The 13852-nt window shown below is 42.8% G+C and overlaps 1 protein-coding gene across 3 annotated transcripts in view; it reads left to right on the top strand.

The window, feature by feature from the left end:
• KCNAB1 (potassium voltage-gated channel subfamily A regulatory beta subunit 1) overlaps positions 1–13852 on the top strand; it is a 422904-nt gene that overhangs the window by 17401 nt on the left and 391651 nt on the right. Inside the window, exon 1 of one of the 3 annotated variants that reach the window (XM_043595053.1) lies at positions 8349–8766. The exons of the other annotated variants lie outside the window; for them this stretch is intronic. Within the exon in view, the coding sequence (XP_043450988.1) occupies positions 8525–8766 (242 nt within the window). The 5' untranslated portion in view covers positions 8349–8524. Of the gene's footprint in view, positions 1–8348; positions 8767–13852 lie in introns of those variants that run through there. 3 annotated transcript variants of the gene reach the window in all.

The following is a 13852-nucleotide window of genomic DNA, read 5'->3' as shown; positions in this document are numbered from 1 at the left end:
TGGAGATTTAAAATATATAAACTGGGGGTACCTGGATGGCTCAGTTGGTTGAGCACCGACTCTAGCCTAGGTCAGGAGCTCATGATTGGCGGGTTCGAGCCCCACATCGGGCTCTGGGCTGATAGCTCGGAGCCTGGAGTCTGCTTCAGATTCTGTGTCTTCCTCTCTCTCTGCCCCTCCCCCACTCACACTCTGTCTCTCTCTCTCTCCCCCTCTCTCTCTCTCTCAAACAGTAAAAAATTTAAAAACAGTAAAAAAAATTTAAAAAATATAGACTGATTTAGCTCACTTTGTGGAAGTAGTGTTTTTCCCCCTGTTTTTATGAGGAAGAAACTAAAAACTCAGAGACACTCGCATTACACAGTAGCATATTATCAGCCAAGGATTTAAATCTGTCTGTCTACCTCTAAGCCCATGCTCCTGGAAACTTGCATTTTATTCCAGTCCTCACAATAACTGATTCTAAATGTTGCCCGGTTGGTCTGGATGTTTTTTCCTTATTTGTAAAACAAGAGAATTGAACCAGTCGATTTCTTTTCTTTTTCTTTTTCTTCTTTTCCTTTTTCTTTTCTTCTCTTATCTTTTATTTCCTTTTTTGTTTTGAGAGAGAGAGAGAAAGAGAGAGAGAGCGTGGAGTATGTGTGCACACACGCGAGCAAGTGTGAGCCATGGAGGGGCAGAGGGAGAGGGAGAGAGAATCTTAACCAGGCTCCATGCTCAGTGTGGAGTCCCACATGGGGCTCAGTTTCACTACCCTGGGTTCATGACCTGAGCTGAAATCCAGAGTTGGATGCTTAACCAACTGAGCCACCCAGGTGCCCTAAACCAGGTGATTTCCAAGATTTCTTAGAGCTGTAGTTAGAATCCTAGATTTTTTAGATTATTGTTACATGCCTGGAAGAAGATGATGAAGAGGTAGATTGGTTCAGCTGGAATGATGCCAAGAAGACCTCACAGCAGTGCATTGTATCACAAAACTGAACGTGTATGTTATTAGGCCTTGCTTTTATAGCTGGGATTCACTTTTCATGGTGCCGCTCTGTGTCCCAGACTCCCAGCCTTGTCTCTGATACGTTCCTGACCCGAAAAGGATAATGTGTGGAAGATGGGTGAGCCTATGGCAGAGCACATGGAGCAGGGACCATGGAGATGTGGGATTCTCTGCAACGTTCAAATCTGCTTTCTGAGTAGATGCTTAAGGAGTGATGGGGGGATTTCTTGCCAGATGAAGAGCAAATCAACTTTATTAGATAATATTTCCCTTCTCTTTAGAAAAGAGGAAGTCATATATTTAAAGCCATCCCATCATTTTGAAGTCATGCAACTCATAGCATCGATGTCCCCTGAAAATGACTGCTTGCTGCATCTACTAGGTCGGCCACGTAAAGCTTTCGCTGCTGTGTGACACTAGGGGGCGCCATCCACACCGACGACAATGCCCAAGGCAGTCCTTGGCCTTGTGTAATGCCACAGATATTATAACAATAACCACCATTTATTGGGCTGTGCATTCTGAGCCGGGCACACCAAACACTGTGCTTCCTTTTATCTTCACAACAACCTTATGAGGTAATATGGAAAGGTGTATTTTCCAGAGGAATTAATTGGAGCTCAGCAAGTGCCCGTGGTCAATCCACTAGTGTGCTGTAAAGGGTAGGGTTCGAATCTAAGTCTTTCTGATTTTGCAGCCCATGCACTTTCCACTATATTCCACCCCCACTCCATGGCCAATGCAGGCTGGGATAAGGGAGGAGCATGTTCTTAGCATCCTGAGAGCATTACTTCAGTAATGACTCAACAGCTTATAACCATAATACTATCCTGGTTTCAAACCTTTAATGGCCCAAGATTACTTAAAAAGAAAGTGTAAAACCTGTATAATAGGACTGTGGCCCCTTCTCTCACCCTTCCTTCCTCCTCACCTGCCTCTTTTCCAAGGTACTCTGTGTCCCCAACAGCCACCTTTCAAGGTATTTCTGGCCACAGGGCACCCTTTTGCACATTGGGTCCCATTGGTCATTTCCATTGCATTAGTCTCAGACTAAAGGCCACGTTTTGGCATTTTGGGGGGGACCTTTTGCAGAAAGAACAAGATGGTTACCCTCAAAGTGATAAGGGGAGATTTTGCTGCAAATGGCAAACTCTACTCAAAGATGCTTTCTGGTTGTGGATATGGGTCAGTGTGGGATAAATGCAGGATGCCAGTGAAATCCCAAGGGTCAGCCCCGCCCATAAGCCCTTCATAGGCCAAGGAAGAGACCTGTACATGTGGTCATCCATAAGTATGCTTCATTTTTGTAAAGCAAGGCTATAATGTATATGCCTCTGTATGTATTAGAAATATGATTGTACATTGAGGAGGGGCTGCTTTATGTTATAATGAAAAAGTACATAATATACAAGCAGCAGGGATAAGGAAAAGATGTAAAGGAGACTGGGACTGAGGGGAGGCCCTGCCTTCAGAGCTGAGGCTGGCTGGGCAGGGCTTTCCATTTGTCCCATGCTGTCATCCCTCGCACTGTCACATGTGTTCTCTCCCCAATCCCATCGGAACTGCTGTTGTCTATTATTAGGAACATTTCGTCCTAAAAGGAGGTGAGACGGATTGGCCCTAGCTCATAGCTCACTGCTTTATAAGCTTTACTGGTCTCTCCTCTCCCTCCTGGGAACTCCTCAAGGGCAGGGGTGAGGTTTTCTTCATCGTGTTGCATTGATATGACACTCACATATTTACCTGTGGTCTCACTGCACACAACTAGACTCCCAGGTGCTTCTGCAAAGGTGGGGAGAAGATGGCAATGACAAGAGGAGAAAGCCCTGTGATGACTCCCAGTGGAACAAGGCAGACATCTCGGTCAGGTGACTGCTCTCTTATCACAGCATCGCCTGCAGAGCACTAGCCAGCAGACCCCTGAGCGGGAGTAAGAGCCACAGTTCCCATAAATGATTGGAATAGAGAGACAGGCTCTGATCTGTGGTCTGGTGTCCCTTGTCCAAACTCATTTGAGCAGAGCCAGCCCTCCTTCACCCCAGCCATGGAAACACAGTCTCCTTGTCCCAGGCCCACTGGCTCTGGCCTCAGTTTTCGATTGTAGGCCAAGACAATTTTTAGATGACTGTGATGTTCCCATAAATCCAAGATATAGTGTTTAACAGGCCATCTCTTTAGCCAAGAAAAATTTTAAAGCAGGCTATATGTGTGACTGGTATATTCCAAGAATAATAGCAGCAATCTCCTGGGTCCCGGTGTCAGAGAGCTAGCTAATAATTCATAGCCTCCAAGCCTCTCCAGTCAACACAGGCAGGATCCTCACCTCTGTAGAATGTCTAGTACAAGTAGTTTTTCTTCTTAAAAATTTTTTTTAATGTTTACTTATTTTTGAGAGAGAGAGAGAGAGAGAGACAGAGACAGAGAGAGAGTGTGAACAGGGTAGGGGCAGAGCAAGGGGGAGACACAGAATCCAAAGCAGGCTCCAGGCCCTGAGCTGTCAGCACAGAGCCCGACGTAGGGCTCGAACCCATGAGCTGTGAGATCATGACCTGAGCTGAAGTCAGACACTTAACTGACTGAACCACCCAGGTGCCCCCTAGCCTAAGTAGGTTTGTTTGTTTTTTTTTAACATTTATTCATTTTTGAGAGACAGAGAGAGACAGAGCATGAGCGGGGAAGGGGCAGAGAGAGAGGGAGACACAGAATCTGAAGCAGACTCCAGGCTCTGAGCTGTCAGCACAGAGCCCAACGCGGGGCTCGAACTCACGAACTGAGAGATCATGACCTGAGCTGAAGTTGGACGCTCAACCGACTGAGTCACCCAGGCACCCCCAAGTTGTTTTTATGATTCACAGAACACCAGACCTAGAAGAATCTTAAGAGATTACCTAAGTCTGAGCCAATAAAGAAACTAAGGGGCCAGAGATGTCAAGGCCTGCCCATGGTTACATTGTTACCTATGAATGCTTGAACAGGTGTGTTTAAAGCCTGCTCACCACCCAGAGCTATATGAGCTTCTATTTGTGACTTCTGATTCTCAGCATCCCATCAGAAGAACATGACCAGAAACATCTCTGTCCTCAGTGGTCTTGTCACTTTTTCTCCACACTGAGATTACATAGTATTTAAAGATTCTGAACAGTATATGGTAGTCATTCCTGAGACAGAGAAAGACAGCAAAGCAGACATTAACTGCCCCTGTCAGCTGCTCAGGGGCATTTCTTATAGTATTGTACATTTGCAAGATTTGCATTGACAGCCAAAGGGGCTTAAAGTTCTCTTATAAACATAGTTTTTATTTGGGGCACCGGGCTGCCCAGTCAGTAGCGTGTGCAACTCTTGATCTCAGGATTGTGAGTTTGAGCCCCGTGTTGGGTGTAGAGATTACTTAAAAAAAATCATATATATATATATATATATATATATATATATATATATTTACTCCCCACCTTCAAACTGGGACCTTTTATGACAGTGATCAGCTTTTAGAACTTAATGAAAAGAGATGTTGGTTTCAGACAAATCTTGGCTTTCTCATCCCTCTGTCCTCTCCTGGGCTTGGCTCCATATTCAGAGGGCAGAAAAAGAGAGTGATGTGTTGAACAGGGCTCATGTCTCATTTTCCATGACTTCTTTCACTTCACCTCTGCTTCTTCCTTGTTGGGTATTCCCACTGGGGAGCCACTTCCACGGCTCACAAAGTCAGATGCAACCATGGGCTAGTGTAAGTGGTGGAACAGTAGGTACAACTTTACTTGGGCACGCCTGTTTGTCCCCGACTCCATCCTGCTGCTTGTGTCCTCTTCTAACTTTTCCTGGCCCCCTCTCTCTAAGCTCTTATTTCTCCCCTGAGATTCAGCTTTGGCTGCGAGCTTGAAAATGGAAAGATTGACAAGAGTAGCTTTTGGAATTTTAAAATTCAAGCAGGCGAACTCTTAATATCTATGAAATGTTGACTGAGCACAAAATACCATGCTGGTTATGATGGAGGTTAAAACTTATACCAGATAGAGTCTGTCCGTCTCTTCAAAGAGCTTATAGCTTGGATGGGGAGTTAGATGTGCACTTGCAGGAGGAGGTATCTAGTACTCGGGGACAATGTGTTATGAGTCCGTGTCTCCCAAAGGAGGTACCAGTACCACTGGCAGACAAGGAGGTGACACGGATGGGGCATTAACTTGGATTCATATTGTAAAGGTGGTGTATTCCTGTGTCAATTTCCTGTCAATTCTTCTGATTACCTTTAAAACATTAACAGGAGAAAGGAGAAAAAAAGTCTCAGATTTGTGCTAAACACCTAATAATACCTTTTAATTTCTGATATAAAAAGCAAAAAGAGGTAGGACTCGGGTCAGCAACTTTGGACACCAACAGTGCCTGGCAGTTTAATAATATTCTTCATTTTTATTACACTTATTTTCTACAGGCTACGCTCTCTTTTATTTCAAGTGATAAAGGTTTTCTATGTGTAATGCAAGTAATACAAGGTTTCCTTACCAAATTTCTTAGCTTGGGCTGCTATAGGAAATTACTACAGACTGTGTGGTTTCAGCAACAAACGTTTATTTCTCACAGTTCTAGTGGTTGGGAACTCCAAGCCCAGGGTGACAGCATGGTTGGATTTGGGCCAGAACCCTCTTCCTGGTTTATAGACAGCCATCTTTTGCTGTGTCCTCACACGGTGGAAAGAGAGCTAGCTAGCTCTCTGGCCTCTACTTAGGAAGGAACTAATCCCCTTCATGAGGGCTCTACCCTCATGATCTAGTTATCTCCCAAAGGTCTCACTTCCCAATGCCATCATAGATTAGATCTCAACATGTGAATTTGGGGGAGGGATACAAACATGCAGCTCATAACACTAAATATATTCATTTAGGTTAAAAAAAAAAGCAGGTGAATTCCAAATAGTAAATAAATAATGGTAAACGTGGTCCAAAAATAGGACAGAAATCATCAGGTTTGTACAAATGTTTGGAAACAGTTTAGAGGTGTCAAGTGAGTGCTTTAGAAATGAATTGCAAGAGGAATTTCAAGAGGTAATCATATACCAGGGTCTAGGAGGTGGGGCAAGAATTCCTAGAGGAGGTGAGCTCTCACAGGACATGGGGTGGGGGAGCTCATGTGAGCAAAGCCATGGTGATGGGTGGGGTGGGAATAGGAAGCCTGTTGGATTGGATGAACCCTTTATGCCCAGGAGTGGTCGCTGGAGGAGAGACGCAGCTGGGATCACAAAGCGAAAAGACCCTTATGTGAGGGACTTTTTGTTTTCTCTTTTTGACTTTTTCTGTTGAGATCATTACTGAGTCACATGCAGTTGTAAGGAACAATACGGAGAAATTCCTTCACCCAGTTACTCCCAATGATGATACCTTACATAACTATAGTTCACTATTACAATTAGGAAATTGATGGTGATGCAAGCCACTGACCTTATTCAGATTTCACTAGTTTTGCATGCACTCATTTGTGTGTGTGTGTGTGTGTGTGTGTGTGTGTGAGCTCCAGGCCATTTTATCACACAGGTAGAGTGATGTGGCCACCACCATAGTCAAGACACAACAATTCCAGCACAAGAATCCCTCATCTACCCTTTTATAGACTGAGCCACCTCCCTCTCTTTCCAATTCTCTAACCCCTGGAAACCACTAATTGGTTATCCATGTGTGTCATTCTATCAGTTAAAGAATGTGATCTAGATGGAATCATGCAGTATGATGATTTTTTTTTTCTCTTAAGGACCTTATTGAAACATTGGCAAGATAAGACATATATTGAACAATTAGAAAACCAGGTAAGTAATGATTTTCCCCAGGAAAATTGGGAAGCTGGGAAGGAGTGTTTGTGATATGGTGGGGGAAAGGGAGAGAAAATGAGTCCTATTTGATATGTGTAATTTGGCTTTTTTCCACTCAGCAAATTCCCTTGAGATCCATTCAAGTCGTTGCGCATATCAGTAGTTCATTCCTTTTTATTGCTGAATACTACTCCATAGTGTGGATACGCCACAGTTTAACCATTCACCTGTTATAGGAAATTGGGGTTGTTTCCAGTTTTTGGCTATTTTGAATAAACCTGTTATGGACATCTGTGTATAGTTTCTCTGTGTCAACATAGATTTCATTTCTCTGGGGGAAATAACCCAAGAGTACAACTACTGTGTCCTATGGTAGGTTTGGTATGTGTAGTTTTATAAGAAATTGCCATACTCTTTTCCGATGTACATCTCCCCCAACAATGTGTGAGTGATTCAGTTTCTCTGAATCTTTGCCAGCATGTGGTGTTATTGGTATTTTTATTTAGCTAGTCTGGTGTGTGTAGTAATATCTCATGGGCTTAATCTGCATTTCCCTAATAGCTAATGATGTGGAACTTATTTTCACGTGCTTATTTTCCATCCGTATATTTTCTTCAGTGAAACATCTGTTAATGTCTTTTGTCCACCAGCTGATTGGAGTGTTTATGTTTTTATTGTTGAGTTTTGAGACTTCTTTGTATGTTCTGGATATAAGCCCTTTGTTGGACATGGTTTGCAAATACTTCCTCCCAGTCCCAGTTGTTTTCATATCCTCTTTACAGGGTCTTTCATGGAGAAAAAGTTTTGAATGTTGATGGCATCTACTTTACTAATTTTTTCTTTTATGGGCTGTGTTTTTGGTGTCAGCTCTAAGAATTCTTCACTTATCCCTAGGTCTTGAAGATTTTCTCCTCTGTTTTTTTCCTAGAAGTTTTATGGTTTATATCTATGTCTCTGACACAGTTTGATTTATTTTTTTGTATAAATATGAAGTTGAAGTCAGGGCTCATTTGTTTTTGTTTGTTTTTGCTTATGGGTGTCCAACTGCTCCAGTACCATTTGTTGAAAAGCTTATCCTTTTTCTATCGAATCACTCGTACATCTCTGTCAAAAATCACTGGTCCTATTTGTGTAGGCCTTTTGCTTTTTACAACCATCCTATTGATATTTCCTATCACTTGATAGCAACATCTTAAAAAGAAAAAGACTGATGGACCTTCTACCCAAATGAATCATGTCTCTAGTATAATAAATTATTTGATTATGAAGTACTTAGAAAGGTCTCATTACACACTCATGAATCATCCCCAAGGCCTTATGATCCTTATGAGAACAGAACATTTGGCCTATATCCCACCCAAATATTTCCTTTTACCTAAATAGAAAGACATGGGAAAGAGTGCCCGTATTTTTTCCCCAGGGGCCAATACATAGTTGCTGAAGCTTGACTTTGGGAACTTAACGGGGACAAGAAAAGGGATTGGACTTTGTCAGGGTTTTGTTTTGTTTTGTTTTGTTTTGTTTTCTAAGGTTTCAACAGAGACATGTATCTAGGAGCTCTGCTGGGGACTCCAGAGTCTGCTCACATACAAAAAATAGTAAGGGGCAGCTAAGGAAAACGAGCTGATCCCTTTTAGGGACACACCAAAGCCAGATAACCCAAGTAATCATAGCAAGATACAGCCAGTCTCAGAGCTAAGTACTGTGAAATTAGCTTTGCGTTCTTGGGTTTTGGAAACATGCATCTGTATAAACCTGCCTGTGCAGACATCCCCAGCCCCAAGCTGGGTCTGCCCAAATCCAGTGAATCGGCTCTGAAATGTAGACGGCACGTAGCAGTGACCAAGCCTCCACCTCAGGCAGCCTGCTGGCCGGTGAGGCCTAGTGGAGCAGCGGAACGGAAATATTTGGAGAAGTTTTTACGTGTCCATGGAATTTCATTGCAGGAAACCACCAGAGCAGAGACGGGCATGGCTTACAGGTACTGGCCGGTTGCAATGTTATTCAACCAGGGCACTGCACGGAAGTCAAGGGTTCTTGTTGTTAAAGAAATAAGGACTGAAATAACAAAGCAAACACTGTGTGGAAAAAGGAAAAGAAAAATGAATGCAGGGAGCCCTCTTCTTGGTCTGCCTTAGTTTCTTGCGCTCTATATTGTCTACTTTCTCTTTGCTTAAAGGGTTACATAGAGGATAGTCAGGCTCTCTGTGGAGGATCCTAACCGTGTGTTGCCTGTAGAAATAATATCTTTGGCTTTGAGGAGGTAGGTGACGTAGCAGGTCTTAATGAAGAATGGGGGCTCTATTCTTCTTAAGGGAATTTATAAATTAAGAGTAGGAATTTTTAATAGGCTGCCTGGATGTTAAGGCTGTTATTTTCTTCTAAGTCTGAATCATGTGGTCTGTGCTAATGGTTAATAAAGTAGCTCACGAACAAGTTCTTCTTGAAACGACGGCACTTTTTATCATTGCAGCCTGAGATAAATTACTGGCTGTTCTCTAAACTTCCAACACCATCATTTATTCTGTGAAAGATTAACAAAAGGGAGAAGTTTTCCCCTGGTGTGGGGTTGGGTGTGTAATCTTCATAAATTGTTCTGAGATGGGAAGTTATCATTCTTTGTCAGAGCAATTATTGTCCAAACCTCGCTAAGACATGCCTGTGCTTAGCTGAATCACCCAGGGGCACCGGCACTAATGCTTGCCTGACAAATGCCTAGAGTTTTAAATATCCAAGAAACTGAGCAAAAGCCATTCAGAAGGACAAGGGTGTTGAAAACGGAAAAAAGAATTTAACACTCGTGAAGAACGGCTGTCCCAGCTCAAGTCAAAGCTTTTCCTTCTCCAGAGTAAGATTGTTTTTGCATGGACATGATGTCTCCAATGATTTCACTTTTCCATAATCTAAAGGTCTATTTTAGGGTAGTAGATACTGCCCTAGTTTTATCATCTAATTTGGCTAATAAAGCAATTTGCAACGAAATGACTTCTTTCTGTGGAGAGCAATGTGTTTCACACAGACTCTTTATGCAATAAAGGGCTCATGCAGAAGAGGAACTCTTCTAGGTTTACGGAGATTATAAACATACCACAGCCCACCCCAACATGCTTTGGAAATGGAGCCTATGAAGAATCTATCCACCTTTCCAAGAGAACTCATGGCTCCATACACCGTGATGGAGGAGATGCTGATGTTCCTCAATCACCTTTCCTGAATCTGGCTTCCACAAGAAGGAGCTGTCTTCTCTCTCCATCTCCTCCCATTCTCTTCTCTACGCTTTCCTTGACCCTCAGTGGTGGCAGGATGGTGATGTCTGAATGTAGATCAGTTGAGGATGAACTGTTTCATTAAAAAAAAAAATCTCTCTCTGCATCTCTGTCACAGGATGGGTGGTTTTACCACGAACTCTTGAATTTTTTTTTGTTAATGTTTATTTTTGAGAGAGAGAGAGAGCGAGCAGGGGAGAAAAAGAAAGAGAGGGAGACACAGAATCTGAAGCAGGCTCCAGGCTCTGAGCTGTCAGCACAGAGCCCTACGCGGGGCTTGAACTCATGAGCTGTGAGATCATGACCTGAGCCGAAGTCAGCCACCAAACTTACTGAGCCACCCAGGCGTCCCAGCCATGAACTCTTTATAAACCTTCAGAGGACATGCGTCTTTCTCTCAGGAGTCCTGGTTTGAATGTCAGTTAGACCTCTTGTGATGTGTGCCAATGTTCAGACGAAGATAGGTTCTGAATATGTTTTTAAATGGTTCTGAAGCAGAGGAATGATCCCTCCTCAAGTAGGTAAAAGCAAGGGTGTCCTTGTTGAAGCTGGGGGCCTGGAGCCCACCTGCTTGAGGGGAGCAGCCATCCCCCAGTCTGGCCCTGGAGGCCCCCCTGTCAATCCCATACTCCATGATTTGAGAATACGGTTCCAAGGTGACTCTTCATAAGGCTTGGGGAACAAGGCTCTGTGACCTTGAGGGTGCTTGGTCCTGTCACAGAGATGGGCTCTTGGGCAAGGTTCTGTTTCACTCGGCAACACTAGTAACAAGTGGGACCTAGAAGAGTGCAGCTCCGGGACCAGAATTTGAGGAGACACAAGTTCAGTTAAATGGATACATGGCCCCAGGGAAGAGCCAAAGCTCTGTATTATGATGGGTTGCTGTGCTTTACCACCCCTTCCTCCATTATTCCTCCCGTCCCCCTCCCTCCAACCTGAAGCACGTCTCCTTTCTCTAGATTCCCATAGTAATTTGTCTATTCTTTCAAGACCCTTATTACTCACCCTTATTTAAAACATCCTCCTCTGAACATTAGGGAGGGATTTTTAGGGAAGAGAACCCAGCTTCTCTCTGTTCTAACACCAACTTGGCTTTTGGCCGTGACTTCTTTTTTGCTTTTTAAGTGTTTTACTCTAATTCCAGTATAGTTGACACACAATGAATGTTATATTAGTTTCAGGTGTACAATATAGTGATTCAGCAGTTCTGTACATGACTCGGTGCTCATCATGATATGTGTACTTTTAATCCCCTTCACCTATCTCACCCACCCCACCCACCTTCCCCCATAACCATCAGTTTGTTTTCTAGAGTTGAGTCTGTTTCTTGGTTTTTTCCCCCTTTGTTCATTTGTTTTGTTTCTTAAATCCTATATATGAGTGAAATCATATTGGCTGTGACTTCTCATAAACTTAGTATTAAGTGAGAAGGTGAATTTCGTATTCTTATTTCCTTATCCTGATTTCCAACTGCCCTCCAACCATGGCTTTGTCAAACAAAATACCTTGTTTCATCTTGCCTTTTCTATTTTCTTCTTTCTGAAGGATATTATTTCATGTGTACTGGAAAGAGAATGGGCTTTAGAGTTAACCAGAAGAGAGTTCAAATCCTAGCTCTTCTGCTTTACAAACTGTGTGACATTAATCTGGCTGTGACATGTAAGTGCCTGACACACAGCAGGTGCTCATTGATAGAAGCTCCTCTCCTGCTTATTTTGTAGACTCTGTCATTCATTCTAGGGGACGGGATGAAAACCCCTATGGCTGAAATGTACACAGGGGTAAGACAGAATACTTTATAAGAATATAAGAATATCACATGATAAGATAGAACATCTCTCAGAAAGAAAAGAAGGAATAAAAAGAAATCTGCAGTAATTCACAATCTGTGTAGGTTTTCATGCTGAGCTTTAGAATTCTGAGAGGTCTGAAGGAGCCGGTGAGCTGTTTTCTCTTCCTAATTTGGTCAGATGCCACTGCAGCCTTCAGCCCAATACCAGCTGCTTGGGTCCCTCGATCATCTGTGAGAGAGCATTCTGTTGTGTTTCCATGGAGACTTGTTTTATTTCTAACTGAGGGTGACCAGGAGAGGAAAAAAATCAGTAAATATGCAAACACATGTATCAACTGAAAAGAAACTGGAGGGAATTGTTTGAACGTGGTGTAAAAAGTGCCAAGTTGCTGTGTAGATCCTTCTGTTGGCTTAGAATTTTCTGCAAAAATAGAAGGTTTTTGTGGATTCATTTTATTAGTGTCTATAAAATAGTTACCCAAGAGAGTCCTTTAGTCATTTCTAAGAGGCACAAAGTCAATTGTCTCTATTACACAGCATTGAAATCTGAGCCAGATAATAAACCTGAGCTTAGGTCGAGGTTAAAGTACACTGAGAGATAGTTTTATGGACAAAACACAAAAAATATCTAGACTGAGTAAGGATGCAGCAAACACCGAGCTTTGAAGCAATTTTATAATTAGCCGGGAGGAACTTACACAGATGTAAAATGAAAGTCTAATTCAGGGATCAGCAATTTTTTTTCTGTAAAAGTCCAGGTAGTAAATATTTTAGGCCAGGGGCCACATCCACCTTTGTCATAGCTACTGAACTCTGCTGTGGGAGGGTGAAACCAATCATTGACAGTAAGTGAACGAGTGGGTGTGGCTGTGTTCCAATAAAACTTTATGGGCACTGAATTATGACACTGAGTTTTACATAATTTCTGCACATCATAAGCCATCTTCCTTTTTTCTCCCAAACGTTGAAAAAATGTACAGGGCAATCTTAACTTGAGGACCATACAAAAACAACTGGATTTGGCCAATAGGCCACAGTTTGCTGGCCTCTGGTCTAGAAAACAAAGCTTTCAGTTGCATGAAGTTATTTATTTATTTATCTATTTATCTATTTATTTATTTATTTGTATTTATTTATTTATTTATTTATTTATTTTTTTAAATTTTTTTTTCAACGTTTTTATTTATTTTTGGGACAGAGACAGAGCATGAATGGGGGAGGGGCAGAGAGAGAGGGAGACACAGAATCGGAAACAGGCTCCAGGCTCCGAGCCATCAGCCCAGAGCCTGACGCGGGGCTCGAACTCACGGACCGCGAGATCGTGACCTGGCTGAAGTCGGATGCTTAACCGACTGCGCCACCCAGGCGCCCCTGTATTTATTTTTAAACTTCTTTGTTTCCAGAGGTATTTAAGGTACCCAAATGCATATAATTCAGAAAGATAAAAATAACAAAGAGGAAGAAATGAGTTCAAGAAAGATTAAGAGCAGCCAGGGAAGACATGTTGCCCGGGGTGAGTTGAGCAAGCCATGTGCTTGGACCAGATTTCGCTCTGTGCTTCCCAGCAGCACCAAATTGTAGATAGTGAAATGGAGCTCTTTACAACAGTCATGGAGTCCTTGAGGTAGTTAAGGATAGGCAACTTGAGCAGTGTTGGCACATCTTTTTTTTAATCTGGATACCGGAGCAAAATTTCTCTCATGGTTCTTCTTTATGTAATTAGTAACATCCTCAAAAATATCCTTACAGTGGGGCGCCTGGGTGGTGCAGTCGGTTAAGCGTCCGACTTCAGCCAGGTCACGATCTCGCGGTCCATGAGTTCGAGCCCCGTATCAGGCTCTGGGCTGATGGCTCAGAGCCTGGAACCTGTTTCCGATTCTGTGTCTCTTTCTCTCTCTGCCCCTCCCCCGTTCATGCTCTGTCTCTCTCTGTCCCAAAAATAAATGTCGAAAAAAAATTAAAAAAAAAATCCTTACAGTAAACACAGCAGTGAGGTTCCTAGGGCTCTT

This window comes from Prionailurus bengalensis, chromosome C2, assembly GCF_016509475.1.
Source record: "Prionailurus bengalensis isolate Pbe53 chromosome C2, Fcat_Pben_1.1_paternal_pri, whole genome shotgun sequence".
Taxonomy (NCBI): Eukaryota; Metazoa; Chordata; class Mammalia; order Carnivora; family Felidae; genus Prionailurus; species Prionailurus bengalensis.
Note: the sequence above shows the minus strand (reverse complement) of the source record. Positions and strands in the feature narration are given on the sequence as shown.